Here is a 22063-nt window from a genome sequence, read left to right as displayed (position 1 = left end):
TTATTTGTTTTTATATTTATTTATTTATACAGTGGGCAGAACAATACAGTGGGCAGGTTTTCCCACTTACAAAGCATGTAGAAGTCTGTAATTTTTGTCATAGGTACTGCCCGGACGGAAGTGACGGAATCTAAAACAAAAATCCAGAAAATCACATTGTATGATTTTTAAGTAATTAATTTGCATTTTATTGCATGACATAAGTATTTGATACATCAGAAAAGCAGAACTTAATATTTGTATTTATATATTTATATACAGAAACCTTTGTTTGCAATTACAGAGATCATACGTTTCCTGTAGTTCTTGACCAGGTTTGCACACACTGCAGCAGGGATTTTGGCCCACTCCTCCATACAGACCTTCTCCAGATCCTTCAGGTTTCGGGGCAGTCGCTGGGCAATACGGACTTTCAGCTCCCTCCAAAGATTTTCTATTGGGTTCAGGTCTGGAGACTGGCTAGGCCACTCCAGGACCTTGAGATGCTTCTTACGGAGCCACTCCTTAGTTGCCCTGGCTGTGTGTTTCGGGTCGTTGTCATGCTGGAAGACCCAGCCACGACCCATCTTCAATGCTCTTACTGAGGGAAGGAGGTTGTTGGCCAAGATCTCGCGATATATGGCCCCATCCATCCTCCCCTCAATACAGTGCAGTCGTCCTGTCCCCTTTGCAGAAAAGCATCCCCAAAGAATGATGTTTCCACCTCCATGCTTCACGGTTGGGATGGTGTTCTTGGGGTTGTACTCATCCTTCTTCTTCCCCCAAACACGGCGAGTGGAGTTTAGACCAAAAAGCTCTATTTTTGTCTCATCAGACCACATGACCTTCTCCCATTCCTCCTCTGGATCATCCAGATGGTCATTGGCCAACTTCAGACGGGCCTGGACTTGCGCTGACTTGAGCAGGGGGACCTTGCGTGCGCTGCAGGATTTTTCTGCTCTCTGGTCTTGGCCATTGTGGAGAGGTTGGAGTCTGTTTGATTGAGTGTGTGGACAGGTGTCTTTTATACAGGTAACGAGTTCAAACAGGTGCAGTTAATACAGGTAATGAGTGGAGAACAGGATGGCTTCTTGAAGGAAAAACAGGTCCAAATATCTAATCATCTGTGATTAGAAAAACAGGTCTATGAAAGCCGGAATTCTTACTGGTTGGTAGGTGATCAAATACTTATGTCATGCAATAAAATGCAAATTAATTATTTAAAAATCATACAATGTGATTTTCTGGATTTTTGTTTGATTTCGTCTCTCACAGTTGAAGTGTACCTATGATAAAAATGACTGACCTCTACATGCTTTGTAAGTTGGAAAACCTGCAAAATCGGCAGTGTATCAAATACTTGTTCTCCCCACTGTATATATACACACATACACAGATCGTGCACACTCTAATACAGTATGTCATTGAACCAGATGTTGATTGAATTTTATTCTCCCAAAAAATATGTTTTTAAATACTTTGTGCAGGTGTTTCCTGTGGAAAACTGTCTCAGGCATACATAGGAATATCCAAAGCTCTACATTGCGCTCATTCTTCTGCGAGGCTACAGTGTTTACTGTATTATTTTCATCCAATATTTCTTATGTTTTATCTACTTCAGTTTTATTTTCTTCATATATAAAACAGCCCCCGTTTTTGATAGACCTTGCATAAACGTGTCCTACTCTCTTCTAGTCCCTTTTATGGTAACTGTCTGTGAATGATATTATTCCTGTAGAGGTCAGCTACAAATTATCCCACGAGCCTGTGAACTTCACGCCTGGTTGTGCATGATGCTAATTGTATAGATGATTGATCACTCCTCTTATGTACTTGGAGCTGATGAAAAGATCCCTGAAAGGCTGAGAAAATTATAGCCCTCTCAGCCAACTGGTGAACACTGCCATGCCAACCCGCCCCGAGCAGCTCTACGCAAAACCACACTCAGTACATCTGGATGTAAGGCAGTCTTTACTGATTCAGATGAATAATACATGGGTGTAAATGGATGAAGCCATAATCACGCATTTAATAGGCATTAAATATAAATGCGTCAACACACCACTTGGAGCACTCTCAGTGTAGCCAGGCGGAACTGATCAGCAGTGACTTCTGCGCTTTCTCCCCCCTTTTTTGCTCGTATAATGGACAGCATTCCCATGATACAAGCCTGTACTGTACATGTTGATATGTAAATGTGAATGGACTGACCTCTTTTAAGACATTCTGCCCTGTGAGATTGGCACCAGACTATTCTGGCATTCATGAAGGTGATCACCACTAATGTCAGCCTAGTGATTCATTATGTGGCTTCAAATGTTGTACTGCCAGTGTCACCCACTTCCCTACTCAGCAAAAAACCCTCAAATGATCCTGAGCAGAATTGTGCAATACATGACCACTGATGCCTGCATACTTTGGCTGGACATATGCATACTTTGGCCTGCTGTTTATGTAGTAGGCCTACGTCCACATCTGATTCGTGTTGTGTTTTTGTAAGTGAGCCAGTGGATTAAACTTAATTGAACTCAGATTAGGTGGCTTTGACCTACAGTAGTGGAATTTTTATTAAAGCAGAGGCCTGCGTTTTAAAAAAACAAGCTCTTTTTGCACTTACTCTATAGCTGACTTATTCATCTCATCATGAAACTCCCTGACCCCCTTTCCCCCTTCTGTACAGCCAAAAAGCCAGCCAAATATTTTCATAGGAAATAATGAAATTCCTGAAATTATTAGGAGGGAAACCTTATATCATCTGTTCTCCTGAGCTGGCTTCCACGGTTTCACAAGCGAACCTCTGCCGCCTTTTGATTTCTTTTTCTTTCTTGTTTTTTTTTCTTATAAAGGATGATGTCATTCTAAGTATTACAATATTTATATAAATATACATATACTGTACATGTACATACAGGGCTGGACATTAACACCTGCCAAATACGGGTGGATTTTTGCAGTGCCATGTAATGCAGTCCCTCCTACTAGCCACTTTGCCGGGTTGCATTTTAGATATGATATATACATTTTTCATCTGTAGTCTTTTAAATAGGCATCTTAAATAATAAACTAAATGGAATGTAGTGTTGTCAAAAATGTCGATATATCGATACTGAAATATCTGAATCGCTATCAATACTAATTTTCCACAGAATAGATACACGATACTCGGTGCGCTTTCTCTGTCTCTCATCTGTCTGACAGCGAGTTGACACATAAATCCACCTCCCCTCATCCACTCGTTTCATTTTCTCAGGATGAATACAGGGCTTGAACTTCGGCGTGGGATTTTGTGTATTGCGCATAATTGTACTCATTCCCACAGATTTTGTGCTCACACCCAAAGTGCATGCACATAAAGCAGCCTTTCAGAGCTAAATTGAGTTCTTTTTCGCTGCTTATTGAGCTTAAGCAGTCAAATACACCCAAAATAATGTCAAAATGCTGGTCTTGGTGAGAATTCACTTAAACACAGTCAGATATGTTTTAAGTGAACGTAAACGGTTGAGGAAGAGTGTAACAGTATAATGGATCTGTGTGTCAGGTCTTAAAGTGACACCAGCCTTATGTACCTGCTGCCAAATTATGAGATATTAATTATTAATAATAATATTAATAATATTATTAATTATTAATTAATTATATATATATATATTTTTTTTTTTTTATTATTATTAATTATTAATAATATTATTAATATTATTATTATTAATAATATCTCATAATTTGGCAGCAGGTACATAAGGCTGGTGTATATATATATATATATATATATATATATATATATATATATATATATATATATATATATATATATATATATATATATATATATATATATATATATATTGCATCATTGACACTCTAATACAGAATGTCATTGAACCAGATATTTCGACTGAGCATAGTGTGCCTGATTGGTGTTGTTATTTTAAAAATGTTAAACCAACATGCTTTATAAATAGTTTTATAAAAAAAAGTCAAGTCAATTCACCTTCATTTATATACCACTTTTTACAATACAGATTGTTTCAAAGCAGCTTTACAGTGATAATAGGAAATGAATGCAACAAAGATTGTTTTGGCTGGACAGAAAGTCATTGACCAGCTTAAGTTAGTTTTTGATTCATTCATTTCCATTGTAAAAATCATTAGTTATTAACTAAGGAGCTGCTTACACGACACCATTTCAACTGAGATCAAAAAACTTTTAATGCCTTCTGGCCATTCCTTTACACAACAACAGCGTTTTGGTGGCCTGAGAATGCAAAATTAGAAAATTTGCAAGTTTTTGAAAACGAGGTTTGAAAGCGATACCGTTATCATCTCTGTGTAAACTTCAAAAATGTGTGAAAACGGTGACGGCATGCACGTGCATATTACATGTTTATGCGCAACTGAATGCGTATGTGTTTGTGTTTGTTTGGAAATGTATCCAGTACTTAAACACAAAAGTATGTTTACTAGACTTAATTTCCTTCTTTTGAACTGTCATGCCTAACAGTTTATTTTCTTTTTCTCTTTTTAATCCTTTTTTTCTAAATGATGATGTCTATTTATTGCAATATGTAGGTTTACTCATAGGCAGAGTTTCACTTTTGTGCTTGGGGGGATTTATTATTTATTATTAAATAATAAAGTAATTAAATAACTAAGGATTAAATGGATTTCAAGGGAATAAATAAAAAAAATGGTAAAAGTAGTTCTAGTTCTACTAATTCAATTGTAGTTATGAAGTAATCAATATAAACAATTTGCAAATAATATTTTATTTTAAAATGTGCACACATTCACTCTTATTCTTATGTCTAATATGTAGAAAACGCAAACGTTTCTTGTCTTGACACATTCAGTTGTGAATTACATGAACCATGATATCATATTTTCAATTCAAAACGACAAAATTTCATAGAACGTTGAGTAGATACTACACTAGATGGGCAATTACTGTCGTTCGCTGAACATTTCTATCGTAAAACAGTTATCTAATACTTACATCTACTTGCATCTTTCCATGAACTCTTGTTGCATTGTGACAGTGACAGTAAGACCCGCCTTCTTTGATTTGATTGGCCATCTCGATCATTTTGAAATTGACAAACACTGTTAGACAGTTGAGGCAGAGCAGCCTAAAAATTCAATCAACCTAAAAAATGTACTTTTAAAACTTTGTCATCCTAACAACAAACAGCTTTACTTGTTCTACACTAAAATAATAAGATAAGATAAATAAAATGAGAAAATATGAATTCTGTTATTTTCTTCATTTTTTTATTCATAGCTCACTAGATAAACTCATTTTTCAAAAGAGGATTATCTAGATCAAGATAAACCAGTGATAAACTTGTCAAATTTCTCATAAGAGAGTCAAAGTGCTCATTCTTTACCCATAACCAGTTGAAATGATTATCACAGTAAATGCCACTTGTTATGTTCTATTCTATTTTGAGTTGTTTTCTGAATATGTGTGGAATGAGGCAGGTTATTTGAGACCTGTACCACACAAGATGTTTCCACGCTGTGCTGCATCTCATTGGCAGCTGTGTTGGCTTGTAACGTCACCACCACAACTAATCATCAATGTTCTGCCTAGAGAACATCACACCCTCAGCCTTGGTTGTTCAATTTTGTGCAACATTATCACGCCTCTGTCCTTTCCATTCACTCACACAGAAGGGGGATTAGATGGGTCAATGAAATGACCCAGATGTTGACTGAATTTTATTCCCCCCAAAATGATTAGATATTTGGACTGAGCACATTGTGCCTGATTGGTGTTGTCATTTTAAAAATGGGATGTACAATAACCAACATGCTTTATAAGTAGATTTTGTTTTTGATTGAAAATGTGGTCTAGTACTTAAATGCAAACGTGTGTTTACTAGACTTACTTTTCTTTTGAACTGTCATGAGGCTTCTAGTGTTTCTCTTTTATGACAGTGAGTGATGACTTAACAAGACATAGTGCTATGGTATAAGGCTTACGAGAAAATAAATACCAGGAAATGGTCATCCTGTCTCCTAAGCCTGTGTCTTCCTTAGAAGGTTAATACATCAAAAAGCACTACAAAGTAATACATTAATTTTCATAATGTCTAGGCTAACCCTGGGTTTAGCAGCATGACAACAGATACTGTGTTTGATTGGTCCTCACGGTGAACTGGCTAGCAGATGTTGATCTTAAGATGAGGAATGAGACCTGGTGGGGTTTCCCCCCCCCCCCCCCCATTGAATAGTGGAGGTGGGTGTTTACTACATTTAAAAGTGTCGGCGGTAGGAGCTCAGGACCGCTTGTATTCATTTTTGTTCCAGCATTTTTCAATAGAGGATTAAGCAGGCCTCCCGTAAAGACAGAGGAGGTTAGCAGAGAGGCGATATGAAATACTATACGTCTGCTCAAATATGAATATATGCATGGTTACATGCTGTTGTACTTATGGAAATGTATGTCTCCAGCAAGCCAGCATTCATCACTCCAGAGAGGCTTGTCTTTGTTTGACTTGCATGACAGTTATCACTGCAGGGGAAAGGCTTGCATGGGAATAACCCAGTGTGTTTGAGGTGAAATAATAAGCATTTTAAGGGGGCCGTCTTTGAAACTATCCAAATGACACAATGCATTCCTAACTAGACAGGGCCAATGACCTCTGACCTCAGCGCTGGCTGCAGAGCGGGGCTCAGGTTTCCTTCCAAATACAAACTCTGTGTGACAGCCTCACTAGGGCCATTAAATTACAGAGCATTGCTTCTCTTGACAAACATTTACACACACGTGCTCTTCGTGTATTTTCTGAATGGGCTTTCCCATCTGTCCTGAGACTGTTGTATTTCATGAATAAAAAATTCCTCAAAATGTGGTAATTATATTCACCCTTTAATTGGACATTTAGATAACCGAATCCAAAAATGTACCGTTTGCATATCCAGTGATGCACGAAGATACACTGCCGCTCAAAAGTTTGTGATCAGTACGATTTTGTGTTTTAAAAGAAGTCTCTTATGCTCACCAAGGCTGCATTTATTTGATTAAAAATGGGGAAAGAAAGAAGTAATATTGTGAAATATTATTACTATTTTAAATAACTGTTTTCTTTTTGAATATATTTTAAAATGTAATTTATTCCTGTGATGGCAAAGCTGAATTTTCATTACTCCAGTCTTCAGTGTCACATGATCCTTCAGAAATCATTCTAATTGGCTGATTTACTGCTCAATAAACATTTATTATTAATATTAATATTATTATTATTATTTATCAGTGTTGAAAACAGTTGTGTACATTGTTTCAGGATGCTTTGGTGAATAGAAAGTTCAAAAGAACTTTATTTATTTAAAATAGAACCTTTTGTAACATTATAAATGTCTTTATTGCCACGGTGTAATATATGTAATGCATCCTTGCTGAATAAAAGTATACATTTATTTAATTTCTTAAAAAAAAAAAAAATTCTTACTGACGTCAAACTTTTGAATTACTTATTTTCAAACTTCTGAATGAATTAAATATACACAGATTTTTATAAAAGCTACAGAAGTTTTTCTGTAAATAGCAGTGAGTGATTTTCTCTTTGTCTTTTGTTGTTTGATAGGCATTTTTCTAATTTCCTGGTTTCGGAACGTTCGAAATCGCCAAGCAGTGTAGCCTACTCGCACTTCCGGTGGTTACTTAGTTACCTTTAGATGAAAAGTAGGTCAGTAAACTTAAATAAAATCACGATATAGACCAGTGTCTGTCAATATTAAACCGCATAAAGACTATTTAAATAGGAATCATGCATGTTCTGCGTGTCTCTGTGAATGAATGGCACAGACGCGCCACACACTGAGGCACGCATGACGCTCGCGATGTTTTCAGCCTATATGAGGACATTAATGCACTTCATCAACACAGCCGCTCTGAGAGTCACTTCAGCAGCATTTTAGCTTCATTTGAGAAAAACTATCGTCATATCATAAAACACAGAGAGACTCAAAGGTCTACAACCCGTCAAAATAAAGGTTTGGTTTAACCTTTGAAGAAAGTTTTGCTTAAGTCATTACATTTTAAATAATTGGTCATAACAATTTAATTGAACCATTAAAATGGAATCAAGAAAACTTAACTTAAAAAAAAAAAAGAAACTTTTGGAAGATGCGAGAGCGAAGTAGTCCAGTGATAATTAACTGGCAGCCATGGTGAACGCAATAACCGGAAGACGCAGTACACTGCTTCAGCAATTTTTCGCTCCTACTTCCGGCGTTCTATTGTGATGCGATAAAGGCCTATTGACATTAATGATAGATGGCAGCAGGTTTATTAGGGTGCTGCCACTTCAAGACCAAATGCACGGATCTACTATACTGATACACATCTGAACTGTTATTCACCCTCATGTAGTTACAAACCTGTAAGACTTTTGTTCATCTTCGGTGAAGATCTTTTTGATCAAATCTGAGAGCTTCCACTTTGATGCTTCAAAAAGTTCATAAAGGGATTGTAATTCTAATCCATATGAATTGAGTGGTTTATCCAAATTATTATTGCCCTCGTTGAAGCCAATACCTAATTGCTCCTAACCCCTCCCCCACACCTAATCCTAAACCTACCTATACTAGGGACTGTATCTGGGGGCGCAAAAACTGCAACTGATCAAATGTGTAATGTAGCACAATATTATGATTGTGGAGACATTTTAATCATTCACGATTTAAAATAGTGATATTGTATCGTACTTTTTTCTGTTTTGAACAAGTGGTGTTAAAAGTCTTGTTTTTTGTTCAACAGGGCTTACATGAACGTGAAGGAGCTGAAAGAGGTTTTGAATTTGGATGGATCCACACACTTGAACATATTCTTTGCTAACTCATCTGATGAAGACGTGGCTGGTGTGGGCACTTGGCCCTGGGATAAAGAAGCTTTAACACATTTGGGTAAATAAATACATGGACCACTAAAAAATGGATTACAACAATTGGATCAGCATCATATATTTAGCAGTTTTTAAGCATTTTAAAGTGCCCCTATTATGCTATATTAAAGGTTTCTTATTTTGTTTTGGAGGACTCCTACAATAGGATTACAAACACGCATCCAAGGTCAAAAACACTTTAACATAATATACATTTAACACATAATATACATTGCAGATCACTTAATTTCTCAAAGAGTTTAAAAATGTTTTTGTTTTTTTTCCAAAGATTCAGTCTCTCTAAACCCCTCTTTTCTGTGAGCCTACTCTGCTGTGATTGGTCAGATGACCCAGTCTTGTTGTGATTAGTCTTGAGCAGAGGCAGAGTTCCAACCCTAATCAAACACACCTGAATTAGCTCATCAAACTCTTCAGGATTGCTTGAAAATACAAAGACAGGTGTGCTGAAGCAGGTTGGAACTAAACTCTGCAGGACAGTGGCCCTCTAGGAGCAGGATTGAAGACCTCTGGTCTAGAGTAGTGTTCTTCAACCCTGCTCCTGAAGGACCCCCAACACTGCACGTTTTCTTTGTCTCCCTAATCAAACACACCTGATTCAACTCATCAGCTCATTAATCCATGTGATAATGAGCTGATGAATTGAATCAGGTGTGTTTGATTAGGGAGACAAAGAAAACGTGCAGTGTGGGGGTCCTTCAGGAGCAGGGTTGAAGAACACTGGTCTAGAGGCTTACAACGCGTGTTGGAAACGAAATGCCTATTATCATATCTCAGCTCTTTTTTTTTTTATCAACATTTTTATTGTTTATCATATCTCAGCTCTTGAGGCTTCCTCAGCGCTTGATAGACAGTGATATGAACAGTAATGATTTTCTGCATCAACTGCAGCACAAGTCCCTCATCCTTCTGAAGAGCATACAAAGTGGATTCGCAGTGCTGAAAACAGTGTCTTCGCGATATGTCAACAACCCAAACCAAACTCTTCCAGGCCTCAGCTACAACTACATTTTTTGAGGGCAGGTCAAAGTGATGACCATAGGCTGGAATTATGCTAATTTCTTTCATTGTTACGTAGGTATATAACATGAAGTGAGACTGGAATTGCTGACGACTTGTTTTGGCAGTTCAGAATTGATTCTTTCTTTTAGGAGACAATAACTTTGTTTGTCGTGCACTTTGATCTTTTAAAGTTTGCAGACATTTTACATTCACAAGTAGCTATATTACACAATGCATTAAAAGGTAATATTCGAAAAACCATAATAGGGGCACTTTAAAGAGCAGTGACCAAAAAAGATCAGCAAAAGATTTCAGAGCTATGGCACAGTGGTTGCACACATCGTAATGACATATAAAGGCTGCAGTGTTCCCACAGGGAAGCAGGTTTGAGTCTGAATTGTCATTTCCTGTCAATGTTTATTGTCATCAGAAAACGTTCCAAAATCAATTGGTGCCAAAAAAGATGATGCTTATGATACCTGTTCTTGCTTTCTTTTTTGAGGTGGGATTGTATTAAACCCTTCATTTTATGGTACGTTTGGCCACACTCACACCATGATCCATGAGATTGGCCACAGCCTCGGACTGTACCATGTCTTCAGGGGAATCTCAGAGGTGGAGTCCTGTAACGATGCCTGCTTGGAGACTGAGCCCTCTCTTGAGACTGGAGATCTGTGTGCAGATACTAATCCCACACCCAAGTACAAGTACTGCAGAGATCCTGAGCCAGGCAATGATACCTGCGGCAGACGTCATTTCAAAAACACCCCTTTCAACAATTACATGAGCTATGCTGGTAAGACATATTTATCAACTCTCAGGGTCCTATCATACACCCGGTGCAATGCAGCGCCAAGCGTGACGCAAGTGTTTTTTTGCTAGTTTCAGCTTGACACAGTTATCATTTTCACGTCCTGCGCCACGTTGTTTAAATAGTAAATACATTTGCTCCCATTTGTGCGCCCATGGGCGTGCTGGTCTATAAATGTTTAGGCGCATTGTTGGCGCATTGCTATTTTGAGGCAACTGAAATATACTGCGCCATTGACCAACTGAAACCATGTCTAAAGTCAATGGTGCAATATTTTTTTGTTATTTAAAGAGCATAGTAATGTGTGTGTACACTCTGCTTATTACACACACAGGGACGCACAGCAGCACACAAACTAGACAAATATAAAAAAATAAAATATTTAAATATAAAAGATTAATATTGTGTACATAAAGATATGGTGGAATCCTTGACCCGTAGATGGTCTGCTTGCGTGTTTTAACAGGAGCAGATCCGTTTGTGCTCTTGCAAATTCCGCCATGTAAATAGCAAATCCGCCATGGCGCGAGTGCATCTGGCTTTTAAAGGGAACGGGAAATTACACTCTGATTGGGTTTTTGCACGTTACGCCCAAAACACACCCATTACTCATTAAGAGAATAGAGACAACCCTTTTAGACCATGCGCCGGGCACGCCAACCATTTTTCCCGTCGTTAAACTAGCAAAAGTGGATTCGGACACGCCCTTAGTGCACTTGTGCCCTGCGCTTTAAGACCATGTGCTTAGATCATTAAAATAGGGTCCTCAATGTCTGTTGAGTTGAAGATTTTCTGTATTATTATTATTTTTCTTATTTTTTTTATTTTTTTTGAGCTGATTCTTACAGGAAATTTGTGAAATGGATTTAAAATTAGTGTAACGTCTGTGATTTCTTTGTTTTGTTCCCATAAAGATGATGACTGCACAGATTCCTTCACGCTGAACCAGGTGGCTCGGATGCACTGCTACCTAGATCTGATCTACCAGTCTTGGAGACCTGGCAGTAAACCAGCTCCTGTTCCTCTACCTCCTCGAGTAACAGCACAGGACCAAGACTCCCTTACCCTGGAATGGTTCCCTGCCCTCACTGGCCATTACTTAGACAGGTGAAAAGAACTATTAAAACATGTATTAAAATATTAATGTATAATTATCCCCATTATGAAAAATTTAACATTTCTTAAAATTGTGAAACCCAAGAAGTAACTTTTTTTTGGTGTACGAACATATTGAGAAGTTATAAAGTTAAAAAACTTAAAGTTAAGTATTAAGAAAAAAATTATCCTACAAAAAAATTTTTAGGAAAAGATTTGTTTTTACAACATTTAGTTCAAAACAAGCTAGCTACTACTGATTTATATCTTAATTTAGTTTAAATTTGTTGAAACCTGTTACCCAGTCTGGTGTTTTAAAAAATACTTTATTATTTAATTGTTTTTTATTTCATTTTTTATCAGCCTAATTTTGAAGATTAATGTTTATTTCTAGAAAATCACACACAAAAAAGAAAAACAAAGTTTTAAACTCTATATAAAAATGTCCCAACAAAACTTTTCTCATATAAATCTCAAAGAAAATTAAAATAAATTAAAATATATCACATTTAGTTATATTGACCTCCTTGAAAAACAGCATTGTATGAAGATTAAGCACCTCCTTCCATGTACATTCATTGAACAGGGGAAGAAAAAGAAAAAAAAGTTTCACCCCCTGTACAATAAAAAGTGCCTAATATTAAACAAATGATAATCACTGTAGAGAGAAACCTGAAACAAAATTATGTACACTACAATGAGATAGTGATGTTTTGAGTGTCTCCAAGACTTGTTTCAGTAGTTAATTTTCATAAGTTTCATTAGGTTTTATTAGTTCATTCTAGAAATTAATATATTGTGTAAGTTCCCCAATAAAAATTGTTGGAGAGATGCTAAACAAGTCAAGGTCAATCATGTCAATAACGATTAAAGTTTATGTAGTGCAGTAATGTATGTGCCATCAAAAGATTGAAGTTGTAGTGGGCTGATGGAGAGGTTCGAGTCATGTACCAATTTCTCTCCCATCACCATAGTATTTCTTTCAACTGTTTTATAGATTTTTAGGGTGTGTTCACACTTGGTATGTTTGGTTCGATTAAAACTAACTTTGGTGTTTTTGCTCTGTTAGTCCGGTTAATTTGAATAAGTGTGAATGCTGCCAACCGAACCCTGGTGCGCACCAAAGAAGTGGGCTGAGACCGCTGAAAAGATGGGTTTAGAATGAAATATGAATGCAACATGGACCAACATGTCACAAGATGCGACCCAAAAATGACAGAATGCTCATGAATACCTGTTTTTTGAATATGAATCATGAATACCTGATGCCGGTACAGGCATCAGAACCGCATCTCTTCGCAGCAGATCTTTATTTGTGTGTGTGACAGGGATTCCTGCCACTGTTTTGACTCCTTAACACATTTTATAAGCTCTTCACAAGTTGTCAGTTTCATCATATACAGTTGTGGTTAGAATTATTGGCACCCCTGGTAAATATGATCAAAGCTGGCTGTAAAAATAAATCTCCTTTGTTTATCCCTTTGATCTTTTATTCAAAAAATCGAACCTTTCATTGAAGTAAAATAATTGAAAGTGGGGGGAAATCACATTATGAAATAAATGTTTTTCTCGAAAACACGTTGTCCGCAATTATTGGCACACTTTTATAGTTTTGGCAACCTCCTTTTGCCAAGATAACAGCTCTTGAGTTTTCTCCTATAATGCCTGATTAGTTTGGAGAACACCTGACAAGAGATCAGAGACCATTCCTCCATACAGAATCTATCCAGATCCTTTAGATTCCCAGCTCCATGTTGGTGCTGCTTCTCTTCAGTTCACCCCACTCATTTTCTATAGGGTTCAGGTCAGGGAACTGGGATGGCCATGGCAGAAGCTTCATTTTGTGCTCAGTGACACATTTTTGTGTTGATTTTTATGTTTGTTTTGGATCATTGTCCTGATGGACGATCCAACCACGGCCCGTTATAAGAATTCTAACAGAGGCCATCAGGTTTTGGTTTTTTATCTGTTGGTATTTGCTAGAATCCATGATACCATGTATCTGAACAAGATGTCGAGGACCTCCAGCAAAAAAATAGGCCCACAACACTAAGGGCCCTATCTATCTTATACGCGACGCAAGTGTTTTTTGCTAGTTTCAGACTGACGCTGTTATCATTTTCACGTCCTGAGCCACGTTGTTTAAATAGCAAATGCATTTGCGTCCATTTGTGTGCCCATTGGCGTGCTAGTCTGAAAACGAGGTGTGTTCTGGTGCATTGTTGGCGCATTGCTATTTTGAGGCAACAGAAATAGACTGCGCCATTGACCAACTGAAAACTGGTCTAAAGTCAATGGCGCAATATTTTTTTTGTTATTTAATGAGCGCATTAGTAATGTGCGCCTATAGGCGGGTCCACAATGCATGTACACTCTGCTTATTACACACACAGGGACGCATGTACAGCAGCACACAAATATGCCAAATATTTAAAATAAAAGGATTACAATGTAAAAGATTATTATTGTGTGCATAAAGATATGGTGGAATCCGGCTTGTCCCGTAGATGGTCTGCTTGCGCACTTTTACCTCGCGCACGAGCAGTTCCGTTTGCACTCTGGATACGTATTCGGTCTTTCCACTATCAAATTCCGTCATGTAAATAGAGAATCTGCCATGGCGCGAACGCAACTGGCATTTAAAGGGAATGAGAGATGAGACTATGATTGGTTTAACGCACGTAAATCCCAGAACACACCCATTACTCATTATGAGAATAGGGTCAACCCTTTTAGACCATGCGCCGGGCGACCATTTTTCCCGTCGTTAAACTAGCAAAAGTGGATTCGGACACACCCTAAGTGAACTTGTACCATGTGCTTTAGACCATACGCTTAGACCAATAAAATAGGGCCCTAAAGATCCAGCAGTATATTTGACTGTGGGCATGGGGTACTTGTTATCCCATCTGGTGGGTTTGCTACCAAAAAGCTTCTTTTTTTTTTCTTTTTTTTTGACCATGGAGTCAATTTGTCCCTTTTGAAGTTCCAGTCGTGTCTGACAACCGAATATGCTGGAGTTTATTTTTTGAGGAGCGAGGAGGATTTTTCTTGAAACCCTCCTGAACAACATGTGGTGATGAAGGGGTTGTTTGATTATTTTTTAGGCTTTCTGACCCCCAAGACTCAAGTAATCTCTGCAATTCACCATCTGTGGAGAGTCTTTGACCACTCAAACTTTCTTCCTCACCGTGCAATAAGACAATATAGACACACATCCTCTTCCAGTCAGATTTGTAACATCTTTAGTTGATTGGAATTTTTAATGCTTTAACTATTTTCTTACAGCCACTTTTTTGTGAAGTTCAACAATCTTTTGCTACACATCAGAACTATATTCTTTGGGTTTACTCATTGTGATGGATGATGAAGGAAATTTGGCCTTTGTGTTTCCTAATTTTTATACTCCTGTAAAACAAGAAGTCATAGCTAGACAATGTCATGTTCCTAGCCAACCTTGTATGCTAGAAAATGTTAATAGTAATGGGAATATACTTAAGAGATATTTTTCTAAAAAAAAATTCTAGGGGTGCCAATAATTGTGGCCATGCAATATGGAGAAAAACATTGTTCATAATGTGATTTCCCCCCCCCCCCACTTTCAATTCTTTTACTACAATAAATATTTGCGAATTATTTGAATGAAAGATCAAAAGGATAAAAATGCAGGTACATTTTTAGAGCCATCTTTGATCAGGTGTGCCAATAATTCTGACCAAACCTGTCCTATCATATGTACGCACATACAGCGAGCGCATTTAGCCTAGCACACAGCATTGTTTTGGATGTTCCTGTCGCAAAATGTACATCATATTTTTTTTTTACTTTAGGTTCGGTGACAGTGTGAACTCTAAGCAAACCAGGACTACATGTGTTATTTTCTTTTTTGGTCCAGACCATAAGAACAAAGAGAACCAAACAACAAGTGTGAACACACCCTTAAAGGCATCAAGAGGTTATAAAAAAGTTGTGGTGTTGTTGTGTCTAAGTTGCTACTTTGGCTGTCTGTTGATTTCCTAGAGAAGTGGGATCAGTTTGTGACAGATGTACTGAAGTTGGGGTGTTCCTTCAGTATGCCTCGAACTCGTCCTCTCCCAGACCCTGCGCCCCCTCCGGCCACTGGAGCCCCCGTGAAGCCGAAGGTAAGACTCAGTAATGCTAATGAATCTTTAGACTAAAATATTATCCAAAAGCCTTAAAACGGATGCCTTCTTGGTTTGACTGATATGCATTTTGAAATCAGATTTTTGAAAGTGGAAACCTTACAAAAACCCTTTTGACCAGTCCAGGAAGATCAAAGGTAGAATCTTTTTTTGTTTTAAGAACCAATGCTTAAGTGATTTGAACTCTATCAGGTTTTTATCATTTTATTTGAGTGCTGTCCACAAGATGCTCTGTAACAATTACAATAGCATAATAAGATTTTAACGGTTGAATTTACTATGACATTAAGCCATACTAATTCACATTGCATATGATGAGACTTACAGGCCATTTAATGGTTTTGTTAGTGGCCTACTTGAATTATTTTAGGAGGATTCCTGTTTGGATTTTAGCTGACTGCTTTGGCAAAGTGAAAGGAACCTGTTTCTATTGACACTTGGAAATTGTGTTTAATTGGTGAGTGCCATTCAGAACCATTAATGTGCAGTTTTATTGAGTGGGATAAATGATTAAAGCATTGCACCCAATGCACGATGCCAAGTGAGGCCAATATTGGATGGAACAGCAAAGTAATCTATGAGGAGAAGAACTAAAAAGTGTGGAAAAAATTAGTCATAGGGGTTGTCATAAATTTCGATTTTCTCATGTGTTTATTTTAAGGCTAGAAAAATGTGGACATATGGAAGAATTGGTCCATAGAGCTTTGTGCACATAAATGAATGTTTTTTACCACGGGGAATGAGTCATGTTTTCCTGTGCTGTATCAATGATCTTGCCCTCGTAGTTCAACCTTTGATCCGGTATCACATAACGAAGCCAAACTGACATAGTCAGGCTATTCTTATCGGAATTCTGAGGATTTTTTTTTTTCTTTGGTTGTTCTTTTTGTATTTTATTATAAGTATGAAATATCTCTATAACTTACCTAAGCAATCAGGAAAAGCTCTAGGGCCTAACAGCCATGACATATGCCCACTATTTTTGCTCGAACCGCAAAAACTCTTGAAAAAGGGAATTGGTCTTGACATTGAAATGTTGAAAACAACTTCAGAGACCTACATTCCAGAGGCTGGCTGTTTTTCTGTTTAATTACTTAATCACTTCATTTGGGTTACTTTTAAAAATGGGTGAGTCAGACTTGTGGCGGGTACGGCCGTAAGTGCATGCTTGTATCCCTCAAAGCCAAGTTGGCCCAGCAGTGGCTACACGCAGTCAGCTGAGAAGGCATGCCCAGGCTTGCCATGGCCACATCGCTTTAACTATGCTTTGCACTTGGATGGATTCCCTGATGTACTCTATTGCCCTTGCCATCTTTCCACTGTTTACGATCGGATAAAAAATCTGACTTTGACGACCTGCAGCTGGCTTGAACCTCTGCCCTTTACCGCTCTCAGAAAATCACCTGCCTGCATTGCACACCTCATCTAATGCATGCCCCCTGTCCTCAATTATCTAGGTTAAAAAAGCCATTTCCCCCTGTTCAAGTGTCCTTAGTTGACTCTCTGGAAACAAGCATATGGCAGGGTTGCCCTTATCGTGTTGCTGGAATTCAAGAAAAGAACAACACTGGCACAATAAATAGATGGATGAGTGCTGGGCAAAGTCAACTCGATTTGCTACGCAAATTGTGGTTTCTAGTGCTCATGAGAAGGCTCATGAGTTGACTGAAAACATGAAGAAGACGAGAATGAAAGTGAGGCACAAAACCAAGGAATGCTAGGAATTACTTGTTTCTCTGTCCCACTCTTACCTCAATGCATTCATTTGTCTGCTGTGTCTACATTGCTAAGATACTGATTATGTCAGTAAGCTTTAATGATCGGCAAATGTTTCCAGTATGTCTATCAATAATCTTCAAGTGGATGTTTTTTTTTTTTTTTTTTTTTTTTTAAGATGATGCAAATGTTTGGTTTGTTTGACGTGAGTTAATGCAAGGCTTGTGATTATAACTTATTGGTTTGTTTTGGAAAGTCTAGTTCTGCTTGATGGCTTGCACTATTTCTGGCTTTGTCCTTTCTCCCATTTCCATCTAATATTTCTTCTAATATTCCCTTGATCAGCAGCTGAGGTACATGGGGGACCTATGTGGGAGACATTTTGCAAAGATTTGTGCATTTGATACTATGAAAATGCATCTAGTTTCAGAACATTCCAGTTTGTTTTGGCCATCTTACTGAGCAACAAATACCCACCTTAGAAAAATGGTGATATCAGAGTCAGACGTGAGGGAGGTTACCTAGATGCTTGGTCAACCAAATAAACATTTACAAACTTTTGCCCAACTATTTTTCCATTTGTCATTTAACTTGTAGTCAGACTACAAATGTTGCTTGACTGAGGTCAACCAAAATAAACGCTAAAGAAGCTTTGACTTCACCTTTTTTCCATTCGTCATGCAACCAGTCAGATCAAAAACCAAATTTATAAAAGCAACAGTGACCCCAAAATGGGACGTTTAAGCCACACTTAAAAATCTATAAATGTCATGAAATTAAATAAAATTATTAAAATGTCAAAGTGAAATCACAAAACAAGAAAAAAAATGTGGTTGTAGTTTTTTTATTTAATTTTGTTTTAAGACATTTTTCTAATCACAAGATGCACAATGATAAAGATTACACTCAACTGATTACAATAGATTATGCTGACCTTAACAGAAACCGGGAATGGTTAAACAAACTAACTAACTAAATAAATAAATAAACAGCTCAGACATAAAATACAAAGGTACACATAATATGAGTCACTGGGCATCTTCAGGAATTCCCCACAGGGAAATTCAAGAGAATATTTGAGAATATTAGCCTGATACATCCACATTTTAGTCATTTAGGTTTAGTTAATTTAAAAAAAAAAGATCTGCTGTTCAAAATTAGGGTAAAAAAGCATTTGGAAACCTTCTGGATGTGGTTACGTTAGCCTTAGTGAATCATGTTCATATGTGAACTAAACCAACTAACCACTTTCCCGTGGTTACTCTGCTATGAAACATGCGAACTTGAGAGAAGAACTAACTCCATACCTCCAGAGAAAGTACTATTGTAGTAATTAAATATTCACGTCTCACTGATACAGCAGTAAGACAACAAGCCAGTTGCCTGGGTTTTCTGACACAACCCATGTAGGATGAAGGACCATTCTCATCTGCTTGAGTATTTAAGCTGTCCACAGTGACTTTGTTCTGCATGCCAAAAAAAGGTTGCTGGAATCAAATAAATAATGCTCCACAGAAACTCATCATTGTAATATAAAATAATATCTTTATTATCATTTATTATTATCCACAGCAAGCTTGTAGCTAGCCACTGCTGTAGGTCCCGTTTTAAGCACATTTTCCTTCAGAGCTTCAGTGGGGCCTCCCTGTCAAGCTCACCCCCTCTCCGGTCCCCTCCCCCTTCAGATGCCTCACAATGACCTCTTGACAGTTTCTAAAAAGGAAAAACTGGGCCCAGGGCCAGAATTCTCCCCATGACCTCCTGCCATCTCACCGAAGAACATCATTTGGCCGTCTTAGAAACTGTTTGTTTGTTTTTGAAATGTCATTCATTAATCCAAGAACCCAATAATCATATGTAATAACAGAATGCAGTGCAATTGATATAATTCAGGATTGTTTCTACAGTCTTTTATGTTCATCTGTAAATAATTAGCGGTGCTTGCTAAGGCAAACATCAGTATTCCTATTGGTTATTCTTAGGTTTAAGGGTTTTCAACCCCATAGCAATTCCCTGGCAAGCACGCTACAGCGTAAAAAAAAAAAAAAAAAAAATTGAATCCACAGATTTGACTTTGAGATGAAAATTACTTTAAAAATTACTTCACAATACAAAATACACTTTTTAAATAATATAAAAAATAAATACACTATTCTCATCATCTGTTTTTTTTACCACCTGTATTATTGAGTTGGTTATCAGTATATTGTACATGTACAAAACAGAGTGGTAGGGTGTAATTTTACCATAAAACCTTCAGTTCCGTGAAACCTAAAATGTTGCTACCATATTTTTTTACGGTAAAGTTCTGGCAACCACAGCTGACATTTTTTACCATAAATTTGATGAATATGATTAAAGGGCAAAGAAAATGTTTTTTTTGTGTGTTTGTGTGTGCTACCAAGTTTGAGACATGTTCTTGGTTTTCATCCTTTGCTTTCGTCCTTAGGTCCACCAGATGTAGAGCAGGCCTGTGAAGCGAGTGTCAGCACTTGGAGCCCAAACGCCGGCCTAGACTCGAGTAGTATTGGCTCAGCGTCCTGCCCACCCCAAGGCTGTATGCTCCAGCTCGAGTTTGCCTATCCGCTAGTACCTGACTCCCTCATTGTTTGGGTCACCTTCTTCTCCCTGGAGGAGACTGGACTGCCTGCAATCCACGACATCCTTCTGCTGACCCTTAGTGGTTACAACATCTCGCTGGGTCCACAGTATGCGTTCTGTGACACACCATTAACGCTGAAGCTAGATGTGAAGGAGGAGGTGTATGGGGTGCAGTTCTTCACCATGGAGCAGCACTTGGAAATCGACGCCACATTGCTCGCCTCAAAGCCAGACAATCCTTTGTGCCGGTCATGTCATCCTCTACACTATAGACTGATTCGCCAGCCACCATTTACACACTCACCACACGGGCTGATCCTTCAGGAACCTACCCTGAAATATGTGGACAGGTAAGGATTAAGAGTGTGAATCTAATGTTTCATTACTATACAGTGTTATTTTAGTAATAATTATATACTATTATAGTTTTTATGGTACATACACTTTACAATAAGGTTCATTAGTTAACATTAGTTAACTACCTTAGTTAACATGAACTAAAAATGAACAATACTTCTTCAGCATTTATTAATCTTAGTTAATATTAATTTCAACATTTACTAATACGTTATTAAAATCAAAGGTTGTATTTGGTTAGATTAGTTAATGCACTGTGCAAACAATGAACAGCTGTATTTTTATTAACTAAAATTAACAAAGATTAAAACATTGTAACAAATATTTGTGTCATTGTTAGTTCATGTAAGTTAATACATTAACTAATGTTAACTAATGAACCTTATTGTAAAGTGTTACTGTTTATATATATATATATATATATATATATATATATATATATATTATATGGCCATTGAATTAGCTTTTATTTTTGTATACTTTCAGTTTTCATTTTACTTTTAGCATTTGGACAGTTTTGTGTTTTAGCTTTTTATTTTTTTTTATTTCTAGTTAATAATTTTAGTGCTTCAACTTGAGCAAACTTTTTCAACTCACAAATGCAACAAAAATATAATATGAACAATTCATTGAACTCTCTGAAAATTGTAAATAACTCTCTGAAAATTGTAAATCCTGCGTCCCATATACATAACATGCATCACAAAAAATACACCTTAGAAAAGTAAATATTCTAGAAAAGGATCAAGTTGCACATTAGATCATCAATTGTTTGATGACAGCTCATCACTGGGCAGTGCAATGAGAAACGCAATGACAACTGTCAAGAAAGCCTTTCAGTCTTCTGCGCTTCTCATGACTTGAGTTCAGAACAGAATACATTGTCTTCATTTCTTTTGGCTGCCGTTTATGACAGTGCTGCTTTGTTGCTGCATCGTGATCATCTTCCGCCTGTAGAATTTAAAAGAAAATGCACGCTATGAAGTAAATATGTAGAATGTAAATGTCAAAAAAGGTGTTTCTATGGGTGTATAAAATTTTTATTTTTTTTGCATTACATCGATACATATCGTTAGTCATTTGATTGATGTAATGATACAATTGTAATGGCAAACTTAGATGCATGAACTCTTTAAAGGGGCGTTGAAAATGTTTCCTTTTTGTGTGTCAACATGACTGGCAACATAAACAAAGATGACTGAATGACACTACACTATTCAAGACATTTCTTGGAACACATGGTTTCTTTGCTTAAGCCATGTGTTGATGTGCTTTGCCGTTGTATGGACGTCTTAGGTACTTTGTGTGAGGTCTTCAGGCATAGCCTTTACTCCTTGGGCTGGGGGTTCAGGTCAGCTCAAAGAATTTCACAGCCAGCTTGTTGTCTTCTGAGAGATACTTGCCGAAGTGCTCCCAGGCAGTTTAACTTCATGGGATAC

General features: G+C 37.4%; 1 protein-coding gene across 3 annotated transcripts in view; it reads left to right on the top strand.

The window, feature by feature from the left end:
- The window catches only part of pappab (pregnancy-associated plasma protein A, pappalysin 1b), a 109257-nt gene that overhangs the window by 20019 nt on the left and 67175 nt on the right, over nucleotides 1-22063 (top strand). For all 3 annotated transcript variants that reach the window (XM_082169727.1, XM_082169726.1, XM_082169728.1), the window contains exons 3-7: nucleotides 8738-8883; nucleotides 10384-10677; nucleotides 11607-11799; nucleotides 15808-15929; nucleotides 20116-20617. In XM_082169727.1, the coding sequence (XP_082025853.1) occupies nucleotides 8738-8883; nucleotides 10384-10677; nucleotides 11607-11799; nucleotides 15808-15929; nucleotides 20116-20617 (1257 nt within the window). The remainder of the gene's footprint in view (nucleotides 1-8737; nucleotides 8884-10383; nucleotides 10678-11606; nucleotides 11800-15807; nucleotides 15930-20115; nucleotides 20618-22063) is intronic.

Source organism: Leuciscus leuciscus, assembly GCF_965113295.1.
Source record: "Leuciscus leuciscus genome assembly, chromosome: 5".
Lineage (NCBI taxonomy): Eukaryota > Metazoa > Chordata > Actinopteri > Cypriniformes > Leuciscidae > Leuciscus > Leuciscus leuciscus.
The sequence above is the reverse complement of the archived record's forward strand: the minus strand, read 5'-3'. Positions and strand labels throughout refer to the sequence as shown.